At 43.4% G+C, this 26240-nt stretch overlaps 8 protein-coding genes across 8 annotated transcripts; 5 read left to right on the top strand and 3 right to left on the bottom strand.

The window, feature by feature from the left end:
• Positions 1–1444: 1444 nt before the first annotated feature.
• Bfra_012268 (uncharacterized protein) lies at positions 1445–3909 on the bottom strand (the record flags this gene model as incomplete). Its single annotated transcript, XM_037342585.1, has 5 exons — positions 1445–3034; positions 3083–3322; positions 3372–3470; positions 3520–3736; positions 3785–3909. The coding sequence occupies 5 exons, from the start codon at positions 3907–3909 to the stop codon at positions 1445–1447; spliced, it is 2271 nt and encodes a 756-aa protein (XP_037187569.1).
• A 2535-nt stretch (positions 3910–6444) lies between these two features.
• Positions 6445–6894, bottom strand: Bfra_012267 (putative dna-directed rna polymerases n 8 kda subunit superfamily protein; the record flags this gene model as incomplete). Its single annotated transcript, XM_037342584.1, has 4 exons — positions 6445–6493; positions 6601–6687; positions 6748–6806; positions 6859–6894. 4 exons carry the CDS (start codon positions 6892–6894, stop codon positions 6445–6447), a joined length of 231 nt encoding a protein of 76 aa, XP_037187568.1.
• A 235-nt stretch (positions 6895–7129) lies between these two features.
• Positions 7130–10265, top strand: Bfra_012266 (putative wd domain-containing protein; the record flags this gene model as incomplete). Its single annotated transcript, XM_037342583.1, has 3 exons — positions 7130–7539; positions 7592–8391; positions 8449–10265. The coding sequence occupies 3 exons, from the start codon at positions 7130–7132 to the stop codon at positions 10263–10265; spliced, it is 3027 nt and encodes a 1008-aa protein (XP_037187567.1).
• Positions 10266–10746: 481 nt separating this feature from the next.
• Positions 10747–11992, top strand: Bfra_012265 (putative isopenicillin n protein; the record flags this gene model as incomplete). The annotated part of the gene is made up of 2 exons (XM_037342582.1): positions 10747–10946; positions 11044–11992. 2 exons carry the CDS (start codon positions 10747–10749, stop codon positions 11990–11992), a joined length of 1149 nt encoding a protein of 382 aa, XP_037187566.1.
• A 185-nt stretch (positions 11993–12177) lies between these two features.
• Positions 12178–13105, bottom strand: Bfra_012264 (uncharacterized protein). Its single transcript, XM_037342581.1, has 3 exons — positions 13028–13105; positions 12709–12857; positions 12178–12472 (listed from the first exon to the last, which is right to left on the bottom strand). The coding sequence occupies exons 1-3, from the start codon at positions 13040–13042 to the stop codon at positions 12376–12378; spliced, it is 261 nt and encodes an 86-aa protein (XP_037187565.1). The 5' UTR covers positions 13043–13105; the 3' UTR covers positions 12178–12375.
• Positions 13106–13545: 440 nt separating this feature from the next.
• Positions 13546–15127, top strand: Bfra_012263 (uncharacterized protein; the record flags this gene model as incomplete). The annotated part of the gene is made up of 3 exons (XM_037342580.1): positions 13546–13735; positions 13800–13926; positions 14185–15127. 3 exons carry the CDS (start codon positions 13546–13548, stop codon positions 15125–15127), a joined length of 1260 nt encoding a protein of 419 aa, XP_037187564.1.
• Positions 15128–19773: 4646 nt separating this feature from the next.
• Bfra_012262 (putative ibr finger domain protein) lies at positions 19774–20679 on the top strand (the record flags this gene model as incomplete). Its single annotated transcript, XM_037342579.1, has 3 exons — positions 19774–19782; positions 19835–20394; positions 20460–20679. The coding sequence occupies 3 exons, from the start codon at positions 19774–19776 to the stop codon at positions 20677–20679; spliced, it is 789 nt and encodes a 262-aa protein (XP_037187563.1).
• Positions 20680–21907: 1228 nt separating this feature from the next.
• Positions 21908–23498, top strand: Bfra_012261 (uncharacterized protein; the record flags this gene model as incomplete). Its single annotated transcript, XM_037342578.1, has 4 exons — positions 21908–22088; positions 22484–22567; positions 22850–23079; positions 23169–23498. 4 exons carry the CDS (start codon positions 21908–21910, stop codon positions 23496–23498), a joined length of 825 nt encoding a protein of 274 aa, XP_037187562.1.
• Positions 23499–26240: the final 2742 nt, after the last annotated feature.

The raw sequence follows: 26240 nt of genomic DNA, 5'->3' as shown, positions 1-26240 counted from the left end.
ATCAGATATGCAAATACCTCCTAACTACTACCTATGTATTACCCTCACTCCCAAATCATATCAGCACCCAAGAATCATCACATAATAATAATATCATATTCTATTCCATCTTGCCCTGTAACTGCAATACTAACATATTACTCTCCCAACAATTTGATTGAAAATATCTTTATCTACGTATCCAGCGACACCAATTCCACCACCAAGATGTCAACACAAAACATAATCTCAAAAGGAGCGAGCCCATTACCTTTTCCAACGCAGTATACAATATGAATCCATATACCTTGTATAAGGTTAAGTAGCAAATCCAAGTTTCCACACCAAAAAATCAAAATTAAAAAATGATTTAGCCCATTCCAGACTCCAGCATGGTCCAGTACGGTACAGTCATATACACATACATATAACAATAGCCGCGCGCCGATAACCCATATATACCTATACCATACGCATCCATCCATCCATCCATCCATCCATCCTACAATTCTGCAAGCAAGCGCCGATGGCCATTGGCTTCGCGCAATAATCCCATCTTCAACCCCACTCGTTCCCAAGTCTTTTCTATTTCAAGCCATAACAAAAAATAGAACCGGGCTACTCGTTCCTCATTGGTTCATCATGTAACGTGATGTGATTGAATATCTCGCCTATCTGTGAACGTCGCATGCATTGCATTGTTTCTATAATTAGGTAACTACCGGGGTTTAATACCAGAGATGCTGGAAAGTTTTGTTTTTGAGGCTTTATTATGATTTATGATACTTGTAATTGAGAGTAGCGGGAAATGGCAATGCACTTCATATGAACGCGTGGAGATTGAAGGAAGGAACTCATGGGGATGGATTCTACGAAAATCTGAGAAGTAAATATATTATAAATTTTGAAGTATGTAGAAGTATGTTAAAATCCACAAGCATATATAATATCCACAGGGCGAAGAGAAAACATTTCCTTCTCGCGCCGCAACGCCTTACAGCAAGGGTATCAAAAAAAAAACACAAAATATAAAACAGCCTCCCAAATTCCCCTTGCGTCGTTGATTTCGTTCTCGTTTTCGTTCTCGTTCTCGTACAAGTTATGCCATTGAGAGATAGAGACATGGGTAAAAGGAGGTTGAGCAATATCTAGCTGCATCTAACGTTCCAATACGGACCGTCCTGCAATGTTCCGGGGACATTGGCATCGGCAGAGATGATATGATCAGTGTGAGTGAAGTTGGCCAATTGAGACATTATCGTCTTCTTTAACGTCACATTCAGAGCAATGGTATTGCTCGAGTCCCTTGAAGCAGTCTTGTACTTTGTGACACCAAAAATCTAGCATGTAAGCTATAGCCATCATGAGGCTCGCAGCAAAATGGCAAAATTCCAACGCGGCCTATCTTATGGGACATAGCGACTGGAAATAGATGCAATGATGGTCCTAAGATAAAGCATCATTTTCAAACCGAGATGCTGACACCCTTTCGTGAATCAGCTTCATCAACACGGAAGCCAAACACCATCCTGAATAAATCTCTCAAAAATGTGTATTGTCCAGTCCTCATCATCCAACTGACACTCTTAGCGAGATCATTGGCTGAGACTTTCTTTCCTGGCGGCGGTAGTGAGCTTGGATTTCTGAAGGTAGGGTCGCTCAGTACCAGGTTTCGATATGATGAAAGTAGATTTGTTTGCGCTGGCGATGGACCAAAGGTACCAGTCGGCAGTGCCTTGACAAAATTTTGAAGTGTCAAGGGTGAACCTTTGGACGAGATCGCAGTTCTTGAATATCCCACATTCATTGAAGCTTTCAAGATAAGTATCTTGAGCCGTGTCAAATTTAGATCCTCCGGTTGGTTTCCGTTGGTTACCGTGCTAGCACCACTTTCTTGAGAATATCCTGAAAGTGAAGATGCGGCAGATGACCATCGCGGTGGTCTTTCTGAACCTAGAACCATAATATTTGGAATGTTTGGCGAGTTCTCCTCTGGTGTGATGGGGGTATCTTCAAAGTCGGTTGTTGGGGTTTCAGGAAGGATGACATATCTTGTAGGTGTATGCTCTTCAGGATTCTCTGATAGCGAAGCTAGACTACTAGACTTGGTATGTGAAGAGCGAGACATTTGATCGGATGATGTTCTGAAAGTCGTTTGGGATGGGCGAGGTGTACCCCTCTCAGGACGAACCTGTGTCCAACCTTCTCGGAAAAGGTCACATAGTTCCCAGCAAGCTTGAACAGCAGACCCAAGAAGCTCTTCATCTGCCATTTTACCTTCTCTTCTGTTTTGTCGAAGACTGAAAAGCATTTCAGCAAGACTCCAGCAAGCTCGGAGAAGAGAATCTGTCTCTTCGGCAAGTTCACTTCTTTGTTTCATGAGACGATGGCATAGCGTTATGTAAAAGTCCAGAGTTCTTTCCCGAAAAGCTTCCGGTAAATTGCGATCGTGTGTATTATACAAGTGGTTGTTCAATTCGAAACTGACCCTCAATACTGAGTCAGCCACCTCGTCTTTCTTTTGGCGCACATCAAATAGAGATTGGCAAAAATCTCTACACAGATCCAGTGTTGGCCTAACATGAAACTCGTGATCTTCGTCGCGGCTATCGTATAATTTCTTGCAGAGCTTCCAACAACATTTCCAAGCTTTTTCGTGAGCATCCCCGGATCCAGAAAAGCTAAATATCCTTTCACGGTGAATAGAGCTAAGACTAGCCAACGTATTGCAGAGTGTCCAACATTCATTAAGCGCCGTCTTCAAGGCTGATACTTCCTCGTCCGCATTATGAACTGTACGAGCATCGAAATCGTCTTCCGAAAAGTCCTTGGGAAGTTCCTCGGGAATCCCTACATCTAGTGAGTAAGGAATCTTTGTATCTTCTTCTTCGGTTATACCTTCAAGACTACTCGGCCGAGATGGTCGTCTCTCTTCCGAAAACGACTCGACTTCTTGACGGGTTTGCGCTCGAGGTGTTTGATTTTCCAAACCAAATTGCATCGGCTTAATGTCTGTAGTGATCGGTGGAGGTGAAACTGGACCTGGCTCGATAGACTATGTCGTTGTTAGCTTGGCAAAGACGTAAAATATAAGGGGGTTTACTTTATCCGCATGCTCAGCAACCTGGAGAATTTCTGGACTCATTCCTGGGCTGTTACTGGGGCTTCCACTTGGACTCGTTTTCGGACTGGTCTTCGGACTTGTCCTTTGATTAAACTTAGGACTGGTGCGAGGGCTACTTCTTGGACTACTTCTTGAACTTCTAGACTGCTGGTATGGAGTTGGTGTTGAACGATCCAAAAGTGCTTTCGCCGATTGTGCTGGGGTTGCATCACTGAACGGCTGTTATGAATTAGCTGTTAATTCTTCATCACGTAGCTCTATTGCTCACGAATTTTGCGTAGCCCTCGGGGGCGTGGATGACCGAAACAGACTCATCTTCGATGGAAGCACGAAATTCTTCTGGTAGATTTGTGCTGAGCCTTTTCAACTATTTATAGTATCAGCAACAATGTTTCCAACCGTGGTGATGTACCAACAGTAAGTTGCGAATCGGCTCTGGGTATATCCTCATGGTTCATCGTTTCATCTGCCACTTCATCATCCTCAATATCTGTGGTTGTAGTGCCATTTGAGGTCACTGGCGAAGGTCCCACCATATCACTCATTGGACTGAGTAGGTGCGCGCTGGCAGGAGAGAGGCCGTCCTCGAAAGGAGTTGGTTGGAGATTGGAGCCTGAGTAATTTCGCGCGGGCCTATATGATATTATTAGCATGGTCAGTTTTTGAAATGGTGCAACATACAGCGATTGGTAATATGGAGATCTTTGAATTGAAGGAGAACATGGTGAAAGAGAGAAGTCTGTATAGGGAGAGATGGCTGACATGACGTTGACAGGTGAGGCAAGCAATGGACTTTCTACTGCCATTCTCCTGATATTTTGAGGCCCCAATAAAAAGATAAGAAGCTCGCACACTTCATAAAAGATTGTCTAGGTGGGACCTCGAAGCTCAAGTATAAAGAAGAGATGGTAATGCTTACAACGCCAGGTTCTGGGAGGGGTTACCACTCACAGCTTCGGACGTTGGGGTGGATCAGAGAACACTGAGGCTGAATGGTGGAAAGTCTGGCGCGGATCAAGAGTTCCAAGCTCAGGGCTTTGGAACTGAGTTTAGCAGAAGTGTTGGCACCACAAGGAAATATACTTGGATCGTAAAGAGTTTAGTAGAATGAGTGGATGCGTGTAGCCAAAAATATTCAAAATCAATAACAAACCTTACACGCTCAGATGCAAAAGATAGGTAGGAAAGCGCTGTGCCGCAAGGTCACGTCCTCGGGGAGGATTTCGATATAAAGTGGTACTTTATTATGACTTTCGCGCGTGGACCTGGCATCGGCGGGGGTTGATTTTCCTTGTGGGGAAAGATGGAGCGAGGATGTTAAGGATGTTTAGGGTGTGAGGATGTGAGGATTACCATGTCTACAAAGTACCTGGCAATGCGTACAGATAAGAGAACGAACCCTTTTGTTTTAATTACGATTTCTCTTTCCTCGCATTAAGAAGATTTCATTGACTTGGTTGTTATCATTGTTATTGTCGCGAATAGATACATAACACAATATACGAGAGATGTACCGGTCCCAAAACAAACACATTCTTTGGTCCCTTGTCGCGATGAGTACAAAATCTGCAATGTTGAAGCGGGACAAGAAATGAGCATAAGAGAACAAACAATAGGCTGATAACGCCGTTCAGAAAAGGACTACCTAGGTAGGTACCATCCATCATGGCTTTCTCGATGCAAGAAGAAATCAAAATTCAACCAATCATATACGTCAATCCATGTCTTTTGGTCCTCCCCGCTTGCATATATGCAGACTACAAGCATGACGGGCGCTTACAAGTTTATTTTCCAGATATACTACATACCTGGCGAGCCTGGGTACTCTTGACGGCTTCCATTGTCTTGAAGTAGGCCGAGTATATTTGTATCTACATGAGATATACAACTTAGTGCTCAACTGACATGTCGTTGACTCCATTTATCCTGATCACAACGGAAGGTGGGTAATCTCAATTCGAAACATGAGAAACCACAGCAGCATGTGTACGATACCGGCAGCTAATCTCATCTTATCACACATTCGATAAACCGGAGAACCGTTTCCTGTTTCATATACCAAGTAACATCTTGACGGGAATAAAGTATCTCATGATATTCCATGTCTCGAAACTCGTAAAGTCGCCATGGAAGGATGAAGGGACAGGGAACAACGTCTATTGTCAAGGAACAAAAAAAAACATTGACAATCAATCCAACAGTTGCAAATCGCGAACCAAACGGCCGGGTCTATCATGACAGCAATAATAGCTTCAATTATACCCAGACTGGGTTCACTGCAAGAATCACTGCCAATATTTGAGCACTTCGGGACAAAGTAATAAGCATAAGCATACCCGAAACCACGGGAATATCATTAAAGTCAGTCATATAGGTCGGCCGGTCATCATCGCCCAAACAAAATTTACCAGTACGGGCGGAATGAATATCGTGGACTGGCTAACACGGAATCATATTCTCTATCTGGTGGTGGTCCATTCCGATGATAATGACATTATCCTAGTCCTTGTTGATACCTCTGTCGAAAGTTTTCTCTCTTCAAGGCCTTAGATCGATCGATGCAAAATCCCCAACTCCATGTTTGTTCTGATTCGACGAGTTTCTCGTAATTTTGACGACTTATCAAAACCAAGCAATACGCGTCGAAGTTTGATGCAAGTTTGCACCAACATGACTCCACCGCTTCTAGCCTTATACACACGCCAGCTTTTCCCATTCTCTGCATTGCATGAGGTTATAAGAGACCACTCATTGACTATCGCTCTTACAAAATGGCAAAGTCCTGGTTGGTAGAGTAAGCTCCTGCCGTCGGTGAATGCTAGAAATTTCTTGTTAGTGGCTTGTCAGATTTAAGTGCACTCCACATCAATACATCCCAAGTCCAATGCGTTGTACGTGCATAATAGAGAACCAGTTCCTTGGGACAACTTCTACCAGCGACGATCAAGTATTATTTGGGCGCCTGATGAACGTCTGATAGTGTTCCCAAAACAAACAACAATGCATGTACGAAAGTATGGTATGGTTATGTTGGAAATAATCCTTGATTCTGAAAATTCGATAATGAGCCGCAAATATTATCTCCCCACTCCTCCGTGTAAAAATTCAACACCGCTCGCAAATGTTTACTACACACCAATCACCGTTGGGGGTAGCCCTGGAACGCCCACGCCAAAATCTGTAGCATTTGGATTATGATCTCCAATCAACGCCTATACCATCTGCCTCACTGTCTGCTATGGTATCGTCTAATCGCATATCGCGCTTCTTCCGATTGAGCAATTGAGGTCATCCGAATCGAGTTATGTACGAGTAAAAGGTAATATGGCTGATTTGACTTATTAACCGTTCAAAGCGGCCTTTTTCGCATCTCTCTCCGCAGGATTGTATCTAACGAATCGGTCAGTAAATGAGGAAGCAAATATTCATCTGACATATAAATGCAGCTCTCCGCTTCTTTGTTCGTCTGCCACAATAATGGGAGTGATATTTCGTACCTAAGAAGTTTCTCGATGAGGTCGACATGGGTCATGATCATGCGACGGCAACAATATCTCTTTAAAGTGAGCTCATCCATAGCATCGCTATAACAATGTATTAGTATTGTGAAGCAATAAGAACAGTGTGTAGTGTGGTTCTCTAACCCGTCGTTGACTCCCTCGTCAATGAGCTTGACATATCGCTCCCAGATGTCTCCGGTAACCTGTTCTAACGGTTAGCGCACGACTCTCGCGCAAATGCTTGATGTAGTTTACCTTTCCGCAAGAGAAACAACGAACTGGAATGATCATTTTGATGTGTATAGGGGTAGATGTGAAGATCTGCGATGATGTTGTAGTTTCTAGGATTTAAATTGAAGTTCTGCGCGTGAGTTGATACCAAGAACTTTTTTCTTTATCGCCGGAACAACTATCGGTAGATCCTCGGTTACTAAATAAAAAATAAAAAACGTTCAGAGCTTCTGCCTCATATTTGCCAATCCGAACCTTGAACTCTTTTTGACTTTCAAGAACTTTTGACAACATAATGGCTTCCATATTGAAGCGCAAAAGAGTTCAAACAGAGGTAGCAGATATTCCAAAGAGGTCTAAACCTACCTCAGAATCTGCGGATACTTCTACCAAATTTGTCCAGAGCAATGGCGGGTTTGACATTTTTGAAGCGCTAGGAAAGGGAAAAGAATTGGCCCAGGTCAATGGCGCGCATAAAGATGAATTAGAATCAACAGAGGTTATCGATTTTGAGGATCTGTTTGAGGATGTGCCATTACAATCTACGGACTCGCAGGCAAAACGAGGAATGAAGCCGAAGAAGGAAATTTGGGAAAAGAAAATTCCACAGGCACCCAAGCCAGTGAAAGATCAAAGCTGGAATATTTCTGAACCTGTTGGTGGGCGTATGATTGATGCCGATCCTATTTTTACAGAAGATGAGAAGTATGACACCGATTACTCTTTGCGACGAGCTCAATTGCTAACTGAAACCAAGGTATATGATCTTAGCAACCCGAATGAGCCTCCTCATCTACTCAACCTCCGATTCTCTCCTCACTCGAACGATAAAATTCGACCACTCGAAACATCCTTTCGCTCACATTGTCGCATACGAGCTCTCCCCGACTGATTCTAATATTGTTTGGGCAGCCTTGTCCGATGGAGCCATATACCGCCTGGACTGGACTTCGGGAACTGGCAACGATCAATCCTGGAAGATTTCGTCTACCGGGTGCATACATATGACTGTCGCTTCTATGGTATCCGCTGGACGACGAAGAGATGTGGTATTCACAACTGAGCCTAAGAAGGACGGCGGCTGGCGAATTACTGCGAATGAATTGACCCAGCCTGGTTCGCCAATACAAACAGTCGCAAGAACCATATATACTTCAACAAACCCGATCAACTATCTAAAAACTGCCAATGGAGGCTCTGTACTTCTCGCGGCTTCTGGAAAGAGTATCTTACTTGGTTATGTTCGGAACTTGGATTTTGATACTACTGACAAGATCAAGTACGTATTCCGTATGTTTGATTCGACTGCTCCTATAATGTCCTTGGATGCACGAGTATATCCTAGAACAGGTACCGATGACAGGAATATATCAAAAAAGATTCCAGTTGTTGATGTAGTGGTTGGCGATGCGAAAGGATTCATTTTCATACATCGTGATTTGCTAGGCAATCTCATACAATCAGAAAATAAAAACTATGCATCCATGATCAACCTTGTACCGACAAGATTACATTGGCACAGAAGGGGTGTCCAGACCGTCAAGTGGTCTTTGGATGGTATGTATATCTTTCGCGCTTTACTCTCTGGCAACACCTGAACTGACCCGATAATAGGAAACTACATTATATCAGGAGGTAGCGAAACAGTCCTCGTGCTTTGGCAATTAGACACCGGAAAGACGCAGTTCTTGCCTCACATGACATCTACTATTCTCAATGTGGTCGTATCTCCTTCTGGATCATCGTACGGCATTCAGCTTGCTGACAATTCTGCAATGGTATTGTCTACAGCCGAGCTGGAACCGACGGCAAATTTTGCTGGCATCCAATCCAGCGTCACCCAATACGCTGAACCCCGAGCAGATGAAGTGCAGAGAGCAAAATCCCATTTCTATAAATTTCATGTTGTCCAGCGGACACCTGCTGTTATCAGTTCTTCAAACCCTTCTCATCTATTCCTTGGTGTTGGGCAGACTCCAGAAGTGCCATTTTACGAAGCTCCTGTTAGAAATTGTTCATTTTTACAGACCTATGACCTCAGTGCTGGGCACAATGTATCAAAGCAAGCCCTTGCAAGGACAAATGTCACCAGTATTAACGAGACACCAAACGCACTTCCAGTGTCGGAGCCCAGAGTAACTCACATCCAGAAGTCTCACGATGGCCTTTGGCTAGCTACTGTTGATGAGTGGACGCCATCTCACGCCGACCTCGATTTCGTAACTCACCAGGCTACAAACCCATTTGCTGAATTGAAACTGAGGCGCGAAATCTGTTTGAAGTTCTGGCAGTGGAAAGAAGCAGAGCAGACATGGGAATTGGTATCGCGAATCAATACTCCACACATGGCAAGTGATGCCGCACCTGGAGCCGGTCAAATCCTGGGTCTCGCCACAGATCCTAGCTCCTTGAGATTTTCTACGATAGGAGAAGACAGTGTGGTGCGAACATGGGTTCCAAAAACTCGAAAAAGAGATGGCATTGCAGTCAAGGATGGGAAGGGCAACGCTCTCAAAAACTGGCACTGCCAGCATGAAATTCAACTTGAAAAGTCTGAGCTTACAGATGACTATTTGCGTAGTACGCCATACAATGGTGCTATAGCCTTCGCGGATGATGGCTCGATTCTAGCTGCAGCATTTGGTAGAAACGGAACAGTTCACATGATCGATCCCGAACAAGGCTCCGTCACCGCTTCACAGCACGGCCTATTTGAAGGTAGTATCGTGGCCATGGAGATCTTGGGCAGAGATCTCATAACCCTATCCGATTCGATTCGTGTACATGATTTGGTTTCGGATCAATTGAGGTATAGCTTAAAGCTTTACAAATCTATCACACGCATGCATATTATACAAAAAATTGAAATGATGCATCTAGCCATCAATCGAAACAGTCGCACATTCGCAGTCGCTATTCCAATGAGACTTACCCCTCCGTCAGCAGAGGAGCTCAGAGAGCAAACTTTCCCGCCAACGTATTCTGGGTTCGCCGTTTTTGGTCAGGAAAGTCAAGTGCCACTGTTGACCGAGTGCTTCGAGACTGCTGTCTCGGCTATTATACCCACTGAGGATTCGGAAGGATTCTTGGTCCTCAACGGAGCTGCTGAAGTCCGAAATGTGATGAAGAAGGGCACTCAACCAATGACCGCATTAGCCCAATCAACTACTGAGCTTCAATTGGATGCGATTGCAGATGAGTCAACCGGTGATCTGCTACAAATGCTCGAGGATGTTGAGGATGAGCCGGAAGAAGCTGAACCTTTATCGCCTGCAGTTATTGAGGATGATGATGATACACCTGTTGTGACACAACAAGCACTTTCAGGTGTATTTGATATTGGGCCAGCATTTGCATTGCCACCCTTGGAGGAGATGTTCTATCAAGTGGCAGGATTGTTTTCTAGTAAACCTTTGGAAAAGATGGTATAATGAATTTTAATGGTTTCTATACTTTAAGTTAGCATAGCGAGGGCGGTTTATAAAACCTTGAGCGTTAGGGAGCTTTGTATATGGCTGTACAGAGCTTAAAAGTATTTATACCTTGCAGACTTCGGCGAGTTTTTCTTGACTTGGAATAAAATGTTAATATTACTTATCGATGTGCTTCATGATTTTTTTCTTCCTTTGTGAGGGGACCCTTCAGCGGTTACATATCTTACTTATCGTTAAGGGTCGTTTTATGCGGATCGCGCCAGATAACGAAATCACCCCGCACCCCACTTCCCATCTAAGGTTTATGGATTTGTTCACTAAGCACTGCTAGGAGTAACATCACATCATGTTACTAGCAAATTCGTAATACTTTGGATTACAGTTTCCATATCTATCTCATGATATAAATTTTCCATTTCTATAATGTAATTTCAATAGTTGATACTGTACAAAGAAACACCACTCACTATCACACATAATGTCCTTCACCAATATCCCAATCCTCGACCTTTCTCTCGCCCGATCCCCAGAAACTAAACCCGAGTTTCTGGATCAACTGCGCCATGCATTACTCGAAGTGGGATTTCTATATCTGAAGAACGTTGGGATAACCCAGGAATTAATAGACAATGTTATCGAGGAAGGGGTCAAGTTCTTTGACATTCCACTGGAGGAAAAGTAGGTTTTCTCTGCTCACTTCTCACATCTCATTTTATCAATATACTTGCATAAACACCTAATAGGTATACCAAACCTTCAATCTAACTCCATCCAGGACTAGAATCCAAATGGTCAACGCGCCCTCATTCCTAGGCTACTCTCCCCTCTCCGCAGAAATCACCGCGCACGCGATCGATCAACGCGAACAAATCGATCTCTCCACCCCCCATCCCATCCCTACTGCCTCCGATCCCCTCCACTACAATCTACTCGCTCCCAATCTCTGGCCCTCGCCCACCTATCTCCCTAATTTCCGCCCCGTTTTCGAATCATATATCAAACAAATGGGTGATGTATCCATATTCTTCACCAGTTTGATTGCAGAAGCCATTGGACTCCCATCGAATGCTTTTGAGCGATATTTTGATACCGATCAACAGCATAAATTAAAAGTGGTTAAATACCCGGATTTGAAGGAACTGGGTCTGCGTCCCGAACAAGAGGGTCAGGGAGTAGGACCGCATAAAGATTCCATGTTGACGTCGTATTTATTGCAAGTTGGGGATAAGAGGGGGCTACAGGTGCAGAATCTGAAAGGGGAGTGGATTGATTGTCCGCCGATTGAAGGGACGTTGGTGGTGGCTATTGGACAGGGAATGGAGGCGTTGACGAAGGGGGTTTGTATGAGTACTACGCATAGGGTTTTGAGCCCGCAGTATGGAGGGGGGCCGAGATATAGTGTGCCGTTTTTTCAGGGGGTGAGGGGAAGTACGAGGTTTGAAGAGTTGAATGAGGTGGGGATTGGGGAGGTGAAGGAGGAAGTTAGGCAGATGAGGAGAAAGGTTTTGGAGAGTGTGGGGGGTAGGTTGGACGATGTGGAGTTTACTTTCAGAGGGGGCGGAAAGGCGGATACGCTAGGGGAGGCGACGTTAAGAAATAGGATTAAGAGCCATGTGGATGTGGGAGAAAAATGGTATCCAGAAATTCTTGCGGATATAAGAGCAGAGCAAGAAGCGGAACGCAGACACAAGGGTTTGCCGGTTACTCCACCCGCAGAAACATAAGGTAGAGATTCATTGTCTCAAATAAATTCAATAGTCCAAATGAATCCAACCAAGGAAAGCCCCTTTTCGTTGTTGTATGGCGATCCGAACTACCTGACTAGTCCCGATCCATTACTCATCATGAGAAGTAAAACACACATTTGTAGATAAGAAGCAGATTGTTCTGGTTCAAATAGCTAGTCTGCTGGCTTCTGAATAAACGCCATTATATCTCCCGCCCATGCGCCAATCGCTTGTTCTTCTTTCGCAAATTGATATCAATCCTCTGATCATCGAAACCCAAAATTTTCCTCTACCACATCTGTCCAACCGTAAAATATCGTGTCTTCGTCATTGCGTCATACGAAATCGTAAGATGAGTCGCACAAAGAAGTGTCGAGAATTTATTTCTTGCCAACTAATGCAGCCTGCTGAGCCATAAACGATGGGAAGCAGAGTTCCGGTCCCTTTGAGTGCTTGTTCATGGCGTGTTCGGTGAGACTGGTGATAGGATATTAGTTTCGGTATGATTTGAATTCGGCTTGATGCTTTAAGAAAGAAAACGACTGCGGGTCTCCCAAAATTCCTTGCATCCTTTTTTTCCCCCTCTTTCTCTTCCTGCAGGATTCTCCCCGCCTCGACGCATAATTCCCAGAATACCTGCATCTTTTCTTTCAAGACTGACGATTGTGCGAAATGGCAAATATAAATCGCAAACGAAAAAACAAAATACTCACGCAGGAAGTCTAGTGGTCTTCAAGAAAGTGGTTTTGCAAACCTCGCATTGAATATCCTTTGCTGACTCGTTGACCTTCAGTTGCGACTTTGCGGTACCCTTCTCAGCATCTTTTTGATTGCGTGCACGCTTAGAAGCTGCTTTTGCGCCCTGTGAAAAGGTCAGGTCTCCAGTATTTAGAATGCGACGATCATAGTTCGTGGTCGAAAGCCGGGTTGAGAGACCCTTGGGTGGAGAATTTCCCTGGCCTTGATTGACCGGACAAGAAAAAAGGGTTATAGAGTTTAAAGGGGATGAAAGGTAAAAGAGATCAAACTTACATTACCTCCTCCCATTTTGAAAGATGTTTTGATTGAATTAAGAAGTTATTAAATTGTGTATATGTATGTAGATTGAAGGCAATCCGAGACTTTTTTGATTACTTGAAGAAGAAGAAGTTGGGGGGGAGAGAAGAGAAGAGGAGAAAAGTAAGAAGTTCTGGAACTTTTAATGCGTGTACCAATAATTTTTTTTGCTTACGGAGTCCGATAAGATAGGTGTAGAGTAGATTTTATTTTGTCTCATATTCTTTAATTCAACTTGTCAAAATAATAAATAAATTTTAATTTAATTCGCTTAACTACGGTGTATAATATGAATTAGCTCCATTTGAGTAATAATCTCATATTTTATCTAAGCCCAAAACAGCATTGACATTTTATCTAGTATTCACAACATAAATTCACGTCGCGTCGCGCATTCCCTCCTCGTCTCTTCTCTTTTTATTTTTCTTTTTATTTATTTCTCAAAATAAAAACTTCTATCAAATTCATCAATATAATTCGAAATCCCCTCTTGAATGCTTCGTTCTATTTCAAATTCTCTCAATCCTCTATTCGGAAGTCCAAGAAAATCGACAGTTGAACATCGTTTTGAGGGAGAGAAAGATCAGGAATTTACCATGTCTTCACCAAATGATATTACTCTTGCTGAGTTCAACCAAACGTTAGAAAGATATCCTGCTCTACTCAATAAATATGCAAAAGACAGTAAGTTCATTCTCTCCTTGATCGCTCACAAAAGATTGCGTTGTTGATTTAATATTCTATTTAGCAAAAGAAGGTGTTACTCCACTTCAAGAGCTCGATAGATTCAGATATGTTGAGGCGCCAGCAAAGTTTAAGGATGGTTCAAACACTTTCTCTATTGAAGATATCACGAAGTTGGTTGATTGGAAACTGTGAGTTTATCCTATTCGCATCATTTGCTTTATTTTCAATTGTTTTCTTTTTTCGCGATATTTTGTTTGTCGATTGGTAGGTGGAGAAGAGGCCGCGTTTTGAGGTCTGAAGCTCGGCTTTCCGGAGGTCTTTCACTTTCCCACCCTCATCGCAAAAAATTAAGAAAAAATATTTCATCTTATTTTTATTATTTCTTCGTGTCTGAAGTTACTATGTAATGTTATTTAAAGTTGTTTCGATGCTAATTTTCTATTTAGTCGACATGGTGCCTACCGTCCAGGTTTCTTGAAGAAGGTTAGCAAGAACTCGGATGAGCTTGTCGAGGCTGCTACCAAGGATGCTTTCGACTACTACAAGACCAATCCAACAGATATTGGCGTTGTCATCAACAAACTCAAGGATCCATTGATGGGAATTGGACCGGCTACTGCCTCCCTCATCCTCTCTGTTCGTTATCCCGATCATGTGACATTTTTCAGCGATGAATGCTTCAAATGGCTCGTCAATGATGGAGAACATAAACCAACACCAAAGTACAACGTTGCCGAGTTTGAGAAAATCCACGCCGCAGCTAAATCCTTGGCCACTCGTCTCCGTGTCAACCCTCTTCAAATTGAGAAGGTTGCTTTCGTCATTATCAAGGAAACCGAGCCAGTTCTCGTCCCAAGGGAGAAGCCCGCTCCCAGTGGCCGTGGCCGAGGTCGTCCAGCCAAACCTGATAGTGAAAAAAAAATCAAGGTTCCTTCCGGGCGTGGACGTGGCCGACCTTCCAGTGGTATCGTCAAGCCTAAACCTACGCCAAGAGTTCCAAACCCTCCCAAGGAGCCAAAAGCCCCAAAAGAACCTAAGCCCGCCAAAGAACCTAAAGCACCAAAAGAGCCCAAGCCTGCCAAAGAACCCAAAGCTGCTAAAGAACCCAAAGCTGCTAAGACCCCTAAGTCTCCAAAGGCAGGGGCTGTCGTTGAGAAGAAAATTCCAGGAAAGAGAGGAAGACCCGCAAAAGTGCCTGCTGCCGATGGTGATGTTGCGGAAAAGCCTGCTGCTACACCAAGCTCGGGTAAGAAGAGAGGAAGACCCGCCAAAGAGCAAACTAGCGATACTCCAGCATCTGCTACCCCAGCTAGCAAGAAGAGAAAGTCTGATGATGCTGGTACACCAAGCTCTGCTGGTCGTGGTCGCCCCAAGAAGATCAAGGCTTGACTTGGTTCATTATTATGGAGTATGAATGTTCAGAAGGAGGTCTTGTGGCACCGACTAGTGGTTTTCTTCGAAACCCCGTGTCTATGCAGGTGTTTTTTCCAGGCCCTTCAGTAGGCTTTGCATTACTATTTCTTTGCAAAAATGGACATATGGATCAGTGATAGCGTTGGGTTTCGCGCTGAGCTTTTGATTTTTGCTTATCATTGGCGTTGGGATGGAGATATGAACGGGATGGACGGGATGGGTAAATTTGTTCTATTTTCTCTTTGGCTCGGGTTTGTATGATAACACAATATGGAAACAGCATCAATAGTGCAATAATGAAATGTTTCTTAACTTTTTATTTTATTTGAATTTTTGAATGCGTGTATATGCCGTGCTGGTTACCTGACTCGATGTGATTGAAACTATGGCATATCGAGTTCGCAAATTGATGTCTACAGCTGGGATAACGTGTATATATATTTTACTCTGGCTTAGTCTCTGCAAAAATCAACACACATCATCGTGTTTTCCTACACAACGTAGAGGAGGATTCCATTGTGATATTCGAGACACTAGAAGCATCTCCACGGAGCAGCGGCATACGACATAGATGTAAGCCCAAATTTTGTCTCGACAGGTACAATCTATTGGCCTTACCAGAGTGTTGGTCCATCCTCTTTCAAATATAAGCACAAAATAGTCCAACGGCCTCGGACCTCACGTCGTCGACTCATACGACGCTATTAGCTGTTGAATTCCCATACTGATAGCTCCATTTATGTCTGCAACGGCTTTGAGAACTTGTTGTACATGTCATGTCATATTTTAGGGAGTGCAGGATATGCGTATTGTTGCACGTCGTAAGGTTGGGATTTACAAGAGTATGTTGGTTCTGCTTACCAGAGATGGTGATGGTATGGAACAGCGAGTTGCTAAGATTTATGATATCACAAGAAGAGTAATATGCAGTGAAAGTCTGGAGATGTGGAGGGATAAAGTTATGTATTGGAGTTTAGGGGTTGCAGTACCTAAGTGTTTAGTGAACATAGCCTTTGAAGGAGTTGGTTTAGATCCATCTTTCCATTCGTGCCTTTAGCTTTCAGCCAATGATAAAATCCAACATAAACCTGCTGACCCAGCATGTTCAGTTATCTAATCGTGCTTTGACTTGAGATGTGCAACAAAACGCTCAGAAGGTCTTGTTCGGAATATTCCCAAATACTTGATTGATTGGAAGCGATGATCTAATTGGAGAACAAGCGATGGTATTGAGGAAGAACTGAATGGAGGCTAAACTAGAAGGATAAGATATTTCAACGCTTTGACAAGCGAGGGGAAAAGAACGTGAGGTTTCGGATTGAGGTAGTGTGATTTTTCGATGAGAAGGAATTCTCTTTACAATACGAGATTTCCCTACCTGTTATTATTGCTCTTACATCTGATAACGGTATCCTCCAATCTTGTTCCGATTAGTGCTCGGTGAACTCACCGATAGGGACGACAGCTAAGGTAGACATCATGTTTCATTAGCTCCTAGGTCAAATTCATTCCTATTCTTTGTGAACTTAGTATCGAAATCCGATCACTGATAGTATTCATTTCACGTTAGTCTTGATCCTCGCTATTTACTCAATTGGGCGTCAAGGACCCTGCTCTAGATTAACTCTCACTCTAAATTAAGCAAGCGCTTCCCCACATCTATATTTATCCCAAGTTTCCAACCTCAAATCTTACTTCCCGATCGCATCACCAATCATTGAAGTTCACACATCACGAAATGTCACTCCTCTTCTCACTCTCGACCAAACAATTTTTTTGCGAACAATCATCCTCAGACAATTACCTACACCGTCAGCCTTTACCATAAAACTAATCTCTCGATGACTTTTGTTGCACATCGCATTCTCCTCGCGAATTTCCTATTGCGTTCAAGGAATGGATGATTGGCTATGATGGAATGAGAGAGGAGCCATAGAATTTACGGATCGAGATAAGCACCGATATCAATTGGATATCACGGTACGAAGTACTGCGAAAGAAGGCCAAAACCTGGGTCTACCGAGTCTGAAATGTACCACGTCATCGAAGCATTTGAAGCCTGTAAGTCTGGTGCTTCAACTATCAATGCACATGGGTGATCTCCCAAAATTTTACCCCCAAGTTTTCGTGTACAGGGTGAATTTGAGAAAGAGCTCCTATTCGTCAATGTATACGAGGCGCGTATACACACGGACTTGCAAGCGCCTTATCTGATATATATCTTGAAGGATGTTGGATTTTGAACGATTGTGTCTATACCCATTTAGCCTGGATTGCACGGATGGGCATTGGCCAATTAATTGTCTGCTTAAACCTCCTTGCATGTAGTGAATCCCTTTTGTTGCGTTCCTTCTTGGAGTCGTCTGTGCTCCTGTTGGTTGTACCGTTACCTCGAAAACGTCTTGTTGCAGACCTCATCTTCCATGCTGGGTTCTCAATCGCTACTTAGCTGCACTAGGCTTTCGATTGGATGGTCTCCAGTGCGTCAACTCTTGATTGTCATAGGGCCCGCAATTCTGCACTTGCAAATCTCAACAGCTCGATCACGAAGCTTCCAGATATAGTCTGCCAGGTCTCTCGGTTCTCTAGCGGTATATGGTTCGGCACAATGTTCTCGGAAGCTCATGTCATTTGTTACTCCGTGCCTATCTTACTAGCAGGCATTCCCACCTCGATCTCGTCAATTGGGAAGTTCATCTCTTTGCATATTCCCAGCTAGAATATGGTAAACTCCTTCCTGGCCCTACCTCCAAACGGCCCATAAATCTAACGTACATCCGTGAGGTCTTTTGATAGATATGCCCTCTGCCGCGGTCCGCAAAAGCACCTCTGCGCAATATCGAAGCCCCAACCGTACCGCATTCGCTTAGAAAGTTCATTGCGCGCCTAATTGCGATTATGAGATATCTCCACGAGGTCTTCATTCCGGTCTCGGTTCTTCAAAGAACTAATTATATGCATGTTTTTATAAGGAATTTCTTAGCAGGGACTCAAGCTAGTTTTCTTTTTTTCTTGGGGATGTACGTAAAGTTATTGATTCTGGCGACTTCACAATTGCTGCCTGGTCTCCAACCTACAAGTCAACCACCACAAGTCTATATATACGCATTAGGTAAAGAGAGAAGGCCAGCTAAATTATATGATAGTCCGTGGTCTTCCACCTTAAAATAGATGAATGATGTGTATTGAGCTTGGCGAGCTATAGCTACTGAAAGCTGTGGCCAAGCTAAGGCATATTGTAGTTTGCCTGCAGATATCTTGCTCTGTTGCATGTCATGATAGGCGCGCGTCTAGACAGATTTACTAGATTGGTCATATTTGAGGAGACCAAGAGAAGCATCTTGACATAATGGCTTACTATAATTAAACATTTTAGGCCAAAGATGGGTAGCCCCGGACCCTTTCTGAGACCCAAATATCAACATGTTGCATATCTACATTAGGTAGCGAATATAGAGTTATAGTCTTTTACAATTAGTGAGGTCATTTTGAACTTTCATAACCCCTGTTACCGATGTAGACATGCAACAAATGCTTTCTTGGGCACTTGATTGGGATCAAAATCCGCAGCATGTAAGTCTCGGAATGAGAACAATGTACATAAAGCAAATTGCTCTAAACTATAGCTTTCACACGATATTGTTAAAACGTGTAACGAATACTCTGAATCAGATTGCTCGAGTCACAATGTTAACTACAGACTTGACAAGTTGCTGTTAGCATTACCAATCGTCTTGTGGGAAGAGATAAGACACCATCAAATTGCCGGGTAATTGTAGCGCTATGTCTGGAATCTTTTGTCTCAAGTAGCACCTAGAGCTACTTGCTGGGCGTTTTTCACATGTGCAAGGCAACTACTAACGAGCTGTATGATAAAGTAAAGATTGGCAAGGAAATATGATTCTGTTCTATGTTCCGATTTCTTTTATGTGCACATCTTCCAGGTGTCATTGGGCTATTTCTACCTTTGCGAAAATACTTCTAAACAAACAGAGGGCTTTTTCCTCGCAGGGAGACCCAAGTACATGCAATAAGCTTGAAGTTTCCTTGTCTTGAAGATTCTCAAGGTTTCCAGCGTGTAAAAGAAACAGATAGGTGCGATGAATTCCAAAGGATACTACCAACGCCATACACCTCCCTGTAATCTAAAATACATGGCTTTAAGAAACATATCCCCGCCCAAAATTTCTTTATTTGTGTAGTTTGGGGCTTTCAAGGAATCTGCAATTCATTTCCCATGACTGAATGAAACAATTCACACCAAAAGTTCATGTAAATCGTCTAATGTTGTTAGCGGATACAATCCAATTTGCAACCCACACATTGCATCACTATACAATATTATTGCACCACATTGAGCTAGGAAGTAAGCTAGGTGTTGATCTGGTTCATACATGTACTTCTAAATTGATATAAAAGCTCCCCCTCCATCTCCATGAACTCAATCTCCAACAAATCTGACAAAGCAAGATCCTTTGATACCCCAGAAAATCCCCTGAGATCATTGACTTCTAGGTTATTTTTCAATCCTTCTTCTATACTATATTCCTTGTCTTCAACCATCTCGTCTTGACATTACCAAAGCAAAGACAATTTCTCTATCCCTGAGATCGTCGGTAAACATGGCAGATGTAAGTAGCACCAGTATTCTATCATGTGATTCTTTATTTACACATATTACAGTCTTCCTCACGTCGGGCAGCCAACTTGAGAAATAACAGACAAACAGGTAGCAACAAGAATCCAGCTCAACTCAAATGTATTGTTTGTGGAGAGTTCCAAGATTTTCAACAGATGGCTACATTCCCTTGCGATTGTGTGTATTGCAGCACTTGCCTCCAAAGACGTTTCACTCGCGCGATAGAGGCTGAGTTCATGTTTCCTGTCAAATGCTGCTGGGATTTTAATCTCACGCCTTTTCATCATTTATTGCCTCCTGATATCATTCGCGACTATGAAGCCAAGAAAATCGAATACGAAACCGTTGATCGTACTTATTGCGCCAACAAAGTTTGCTCTGCTTTTATCATGAAGGAAAATATCAAAGGACATAAAGCTTTCTGCGCCAAGTCGCCATGTAATACGATAACATGCACAAAGTGTAAGAGCGGATGGCATGATGGAGAATGTCCTCGCGATCAGGATCAAGAGCTAGTTCTTGCCGAAGCCCAAAGACAAGGCTGGAAACGATGTGCGAAATGTGGTAACTTGATCGAATATGTCGATGGGTGTTGCCAGATAGAGTGAGTCTCGATCTTTCCTCTCGTTCTCTGCTCCCCAAAATCTCAAACTAATTCTCACACTCTAGATGTCGATGCGGCTATGAATTCTGCTATTGCTGCGCCGCGCCATGGGAAACTTGTCTCTGCAATCAGATTGACCTTGATCGATTACTCGGAGCTACCAATGGGTATGCAGGTAACGAAAATTCCATAGAGGTCAATGAAGATGGTGAAGACGGTGATGAAGGCAGTGATGAAGACAGTGATGAAGACGATGATACATACGCGGATCTATCTAAGGACTAATTAAAATAGAGTCGAGATTACAAACAATATCACAGCAACACAATCTGCTGTGGCTCATCAGGATTAGATGATATGAGGGTTCAATGAACGGTACCAGGGAGTTGTGGGGAATTGCATATCGTGGTTAGAGCGTTGGCTAGGGTTTCAAAGGCATATTTATGGAGTGGTTATTATCATTCGAGAGTTCTGGGGTTTTGATTTACGGGATGATTTGCTAAGAATGGTATGAGCAGTTTTAGCAATTCAGCTGGATGGGTTGGGGGTTGAGATTTTCCTTGTATTTTGTTTTCCACCTCGAGTCACTAAGATGCTACCAGTCAAGTAGTTTATTCGTGCGAATCCAAAGTACTGAATTATTTAAATCTCCTTGCGTAAAACCACACTCTATTAAGTGGAAGGGCGAAATCATTGTCCATATTTGTAACGGATAGCTGTAATCTTCACAGAAACCAAAACTAAGTAGACATTTTCTGTCCAAAGCCATCTTGGTCACCAAAGGAATGTAAAATAAGTAGGAAAGAGTGTTCCAGATGAAATCTCAATTTTGAGGGGAAGGTACTAGGAAAATTTCGAAAGCATGGCAACTGTCCAACTCAATATATCTGGCACAAACTCGAAATATGTTCAGAAGCTTTATTTATATAGAAGCTCTTTGTTTATGTGACGGAATCCTAGGTGAAGAAAGAATTTCACCTTGATGTCGAAATAGTGGATACGTATAATAAAATGGCCGTGAACCCCCAAACCAGCATTTGATTATATAATATCGCAGAGCAAGTGTGTTGGTGAGAGAAAAAGCTTGACGATGTGAATTTGTAAGAGTTGCACCACAGGTTTGTCTGAATGCAAAAGTGCTAATGTATTCAGTTGTGTGGAAAGGTTGAAAGATTGAGGGCAGAAGGGTGTTTCAGGAATTCGAAAGTTCGAGATCATGGTCGCTCAGAGATGGTGCGCGGATGGAGACAAATTGTCGAATCATACGAGTATCTTGCGCACGAGAGATGAATTTCATGCCGTAGGGTTGCAATGATAGGTTCTCTGTGGCTGGAGATTGCTACTGCGTCGGTGTAAAAAGCATCGAGGACTTCGCAGACATGAGGGCATCTCGATGGCATCGTATGATAGATATAGAAGCAGTAGGCAGATACTAGAATTCATTAGCCTCGAAATCATTTAGGTTGTTATACAACTGAGTCTTTGTCGACTTGAGATAGGTACATATGCTGTTATGTCTTCGTGCATACCTGGAAATCAAAAGGAAATAAAGTCCAAAGACTTCGTTGCTGGTTCAATCTCAGAGCCAAAGACAGGGAAGTTTGTAGATGATAGATCAGAACATAAAGGTGGACATGCCCACAATGTTCACACGAGAAGATCGGAGAAGATCCCTCTTGCATCATTTCAAAAAGGTAAACTTGTGATGCTGTGATGCGAGCAAAAGGTTAAGATTGATTGCGCAGCTTCGCGCTGATGATAAATATATCTTTGCTTGATGCGAGTGTCGCACATCTCAGTTCCTTATTAACATACTGTATGTATGGAACTGAAAAGCGTTGTCATATAAGCAAACAATTAATAGATCGAAAATACACGAGTAAATTTCCTGTTTTGGAACAACAACATCAGAACAAAAGTGGGGCCCATGTGCAAAGAGAGCCAGAGAACGACAGAAAAAAGTGCAAAAGGATAGGTAGAGAGGTATGTACAGTTAGTTCACCAACATGGATGAACGCTGCGTACCTAAGCCACAGGATGAAGACCATGAAGCCGTCGGAGAGGACGGCCAGTGAGTTTAACAATATAGATAAACGCTGTGCCCTCAAGCAAATGGATCAGACCGTTCCGCTAAGTGTCCGAAGACGAAGGAGACAGTATTATTTGGAAATAAGTATAGCGGAATAGGTTCGAGCGAGTTGTACCTAGGGTGTCTATAAGCGTTTTGTATGTCTCCAAACATGGAGATTCACTTCATGATAGACACCATTGAATGTGTTGTAATGTCGCGTCAGGCGCGTCGATGATGAAGTGAATATCATGATCACGAGCCTACTGTAAAAACATTTCTCCAAGGAACTACCATCACCTGCGCCTCTATCAACTTTAGGTTGATAACTTCTGGTACTCAAGTTTCTCAACCCAACCATCTCCACCATGAATTCCAACATTCAAGACTTCATTGATGCCTGCCACACCATTCAGATTCCTGTTCCAACATTTTACAGGGTTACATCCCATAATAAAGCCCGCTTCGTCCTACAAGTGACTGTACTGGGCCACCGTATTCGGTCGCAGAATTCCGAGATTAGCTGTCATGCTGCCAAAGTCCAGTTGGCCAGACGCGGCGTGCACTATTTACAAGGCGCACGCAACCCAGCGCCCGCTTTGGCACTTGGACCTGGTGTACGTTAAACCTCGTTGCGCTAACATGCATTCATGACAGTGAGATGGCGAGCTTGAGCTAATGTGAAGGTTAGGCTACAGTACAACAGAGTAGTGATGCGAGTGCTACCCAAAATCCGAATTTAGTTGTAAGTGGATCACGATACCAATTCTCACGCATCACTGATAAATTAATGCCAAAACAGCCGGCCTCCCACAACGTCCTCAGCGCTCATGATCAATCACATCTCGAATTGTACTTCAGACGTCACATTATCAGTCAAATCGGCAGCAGTACTCGCGTTCAAGTCACAGCAGCGGCTGACCTCATGGCTGATATCATTCTGTGGCGTTCTGAAGGACAAACAACGGAGTGGTATGAAGTAATGAGGGTTTTCACGGGGAGATTGGCCCAAAGATTGACGGAGGGCAGTAGCTAGACGGTATTATATGTTATTAGCCTTGGCTGTCTAGATGTGTAGACCACGGGAATGAAAAATTGGAAATAGCTAATAATCTGCAAATTCTTGGAAAATATTTGAATTTGATTAATCAATTTGATTTCAGAAGCAAACTTGAGGGAGGGTGAATCGAACTAATTCATTTTGACATTCTTTTTATTCTCAAGCGAGAAGAGCCGATCTTACTACCAGCGATGGCTCAACTGTGTGGTTCTATGTATTGAGACTCTTTCGATATTCAGTCTATACTGCATGCTGAAAACTAGATGGCACTTGTTCTTTCTCGTTTCTCGAGCACAACTTCGTTTCTTCCAAGCTTGGATCCGCGATATGGTAACGATGAATTCCTCTGTTCCTGCTCTCAACAATACACTTTCTTGGCTTCAACAACTGGATCGTGAAAATGTACTACCCGGCCTCGAGTTTTGCTGCTATTCTTTGTCGGCCTGCGACCTCAGATATAACGAGACTATTGTCTATTCTCACCCTTTCTTGGTGTCACTTCTTAGCTTCGACTTCTAGCCAGTAGTGATCTGTGCTCAGCTTCAGATATTACTTCTTACTGATTTTATCGAACTGACCACTAACTAATCATTATAGCGAGCTACTACTCAGCTTCCACATTCCATATGTCTCTTCTTGGCTTTAGGCTTTAGATATTATGGATCTATTCCCCAACTTCAGGTACGAATCAAAAAAGCAAATGTTTTATTCTTTGCGCTTTGCTTTCAATGACTCTTCAGCTTTGAGCAACGGTAATCTCTCTCTGCCCCCTTCCGCTGCTTCCATATCTTCTTAACTCTACTCTCTGGTGATCGAGCAGCTTATCTTGTTGTGTGCCGCGAATCACGTGTCTACTACACACGTGATTGTACTCTTCATGGATGTTATTCAGTGCACTGCTCACCTATCGATCTAGCCCAGATCTACAGCCTAGTTTCAACAGCGAAGCTAATGTCTAAATGTGCTGCTATCTTGGCATGACATGACCGATTGTGCACAATTCCTCCTCGCCTTTTGAAGCACTATGAAAGGAGGATACCGGCACAGGCTGCCACGATAAGAAGAATTACTCATTCGATTGCGTGCCCCTTTCTTCATTCCAAATCCGTGCTTGTCTTGCGTTGCCATGCCAGTGTATAAGACGCGCAATAATTCAGCATCAAAGCTTCTCCAGCCCCCTTTCAATATTTCCCCATGCACGTAACCACCTCAGCTGCAAACTCCTCACAGGTCCATATTTCTCATTCAAACGATTCCTTCGTCTAAACCACCTGCACATATGCAACGAGGTCTTTCGCCTTCCTTGACGTTTCAGAAACCAACAGCATAGATACCAGCCCTCCAATTTCCAATAACATGAACTCTCATGTTGAAGGTCGAAGGATTTTGATACTCCACTCCCTATCTCCCCGCGACCACTTAAATCATCCTCCCTCCTTTATCGGAAGGTCGGAGACATATCATATCATGATCATCAGTGATAATCCGATCACATGCATCATCTCGCACCTAGACTTCCAGGTTTTTCGGATTCGCAATCTGTCGATCGCGGACATCCTACGCTTCTTATCCATTCTTCATCCCTTGATCATACATCTTCGTGGCAAAAAGATCTCTCCAGCATCCAATGATTGAAGCTGGAAAGGGGCGATCCCATGTATATCTATGCCTCGGTTCCTATCCGACATGTACCTCAATCTATGGACTTTTGATCGTTGACGCCGTTGACGCCTTAATCTGATGGATCTACAAAACATCGTTAACCGAAGCCAAAGGCAACAACCACTAACAAGTCTTAAATTTCTCGCTTCAATATCCTATGGCCGCCCTTACCTTTTGCCCAAAAGGCATCTTCAATCCTCACCCCACCGGCCGTACGGCATGACCCCGGTCCAATTACACACCCAATCACAATACATCAAATCTTGCATTTGTCTCTCTGCATTTCGTCCGGCACTTGCTTCAATCCAGACTCCACCGGACTTTGCGTCCCCGCCCACTTAGTAATATTCCCAGTCCGCTCCGCCCCACCACAAACCCCTGGTTCTGAGACTCGGGCCACCAACCAACCACTGAGCAGATCCAAAATTAACCTTTGTATCATCCCCTGTCCCTGTCGCTCAGGTCACACTATCTGGCCTCTTTCCAGGTAAATCTCCTCGCGTGCAGACTCGCTGCACTTGCTTTGTTTGCCTTATGGACGGTGGAGCTAATTTCTTAGTGCGCTTCCAAGGACCAGGATGGCAGGTTCATTGATCATGCGACTACCATGCGCTATTAAAATCCCAACCATAGAGAGAATTTCCACTAGCACATGCCATGATACAGCCTACAGACAGACCTTATGTTACACTAGAGTACCGGCCCTGGGTCAATGTATTATTGACCCTCCGTGTTGGCGCTTAACGCTTTGACAATTTATGTTTGTAAATGTCGTTCAGCATAAAGAAAAAAGACCCTTAATTTATGTCAAACTCTAAGCACTCGAAGAACCCTGAGTCTTGAGATGCTGAACTGCGAAATAAGGAAGTTGTGAATTAAAATCGAGTACGCTAAGGTTGAGGATGGTGCCCAAGCTAAGCGAGAAAGCAAGTAAGGAATTTCATCAAGAGTCTATGGGGCGGAAAAACAATTCCCGATACTGATCCACAAGCACATGCGTGTGCTTCAAGAGGACGCAAAGGATCCTTATTGTTCTAGAAAAGGAATGGAAGGGAG

The sequence above is a fragment of the Botrytis fragariae genome (genome assembly GCF_013461495.1).
Source record: "Botrytis fragariae strain BVB16 chromosome Unknown tig00000270, whole genome shotgun sequence".
NCBI classification, from domain to species: domain Eukaryota; kingdom Fungi; phylum Ascomycota; class Leotiomycetes; order Helotiales; family Sclerotiniaceae; genus Botrytis; species Botrytis fragariae.
This window is presented reverse-complemented; position numbering and strand designations above follow the sequence as displayed.

Excerpts from the sequence above, each read along its gene's own strand:
- Bfra_012264 (XM_037342581.1), bottom strand. Across the intron at positions 12,473-12,708 it reads AAGACCACTAGACTTCCTGC|TCTCACCGAACACGCCATGA; the intron begins GTGAGTATTTTG and ends TCCTATCACCAG.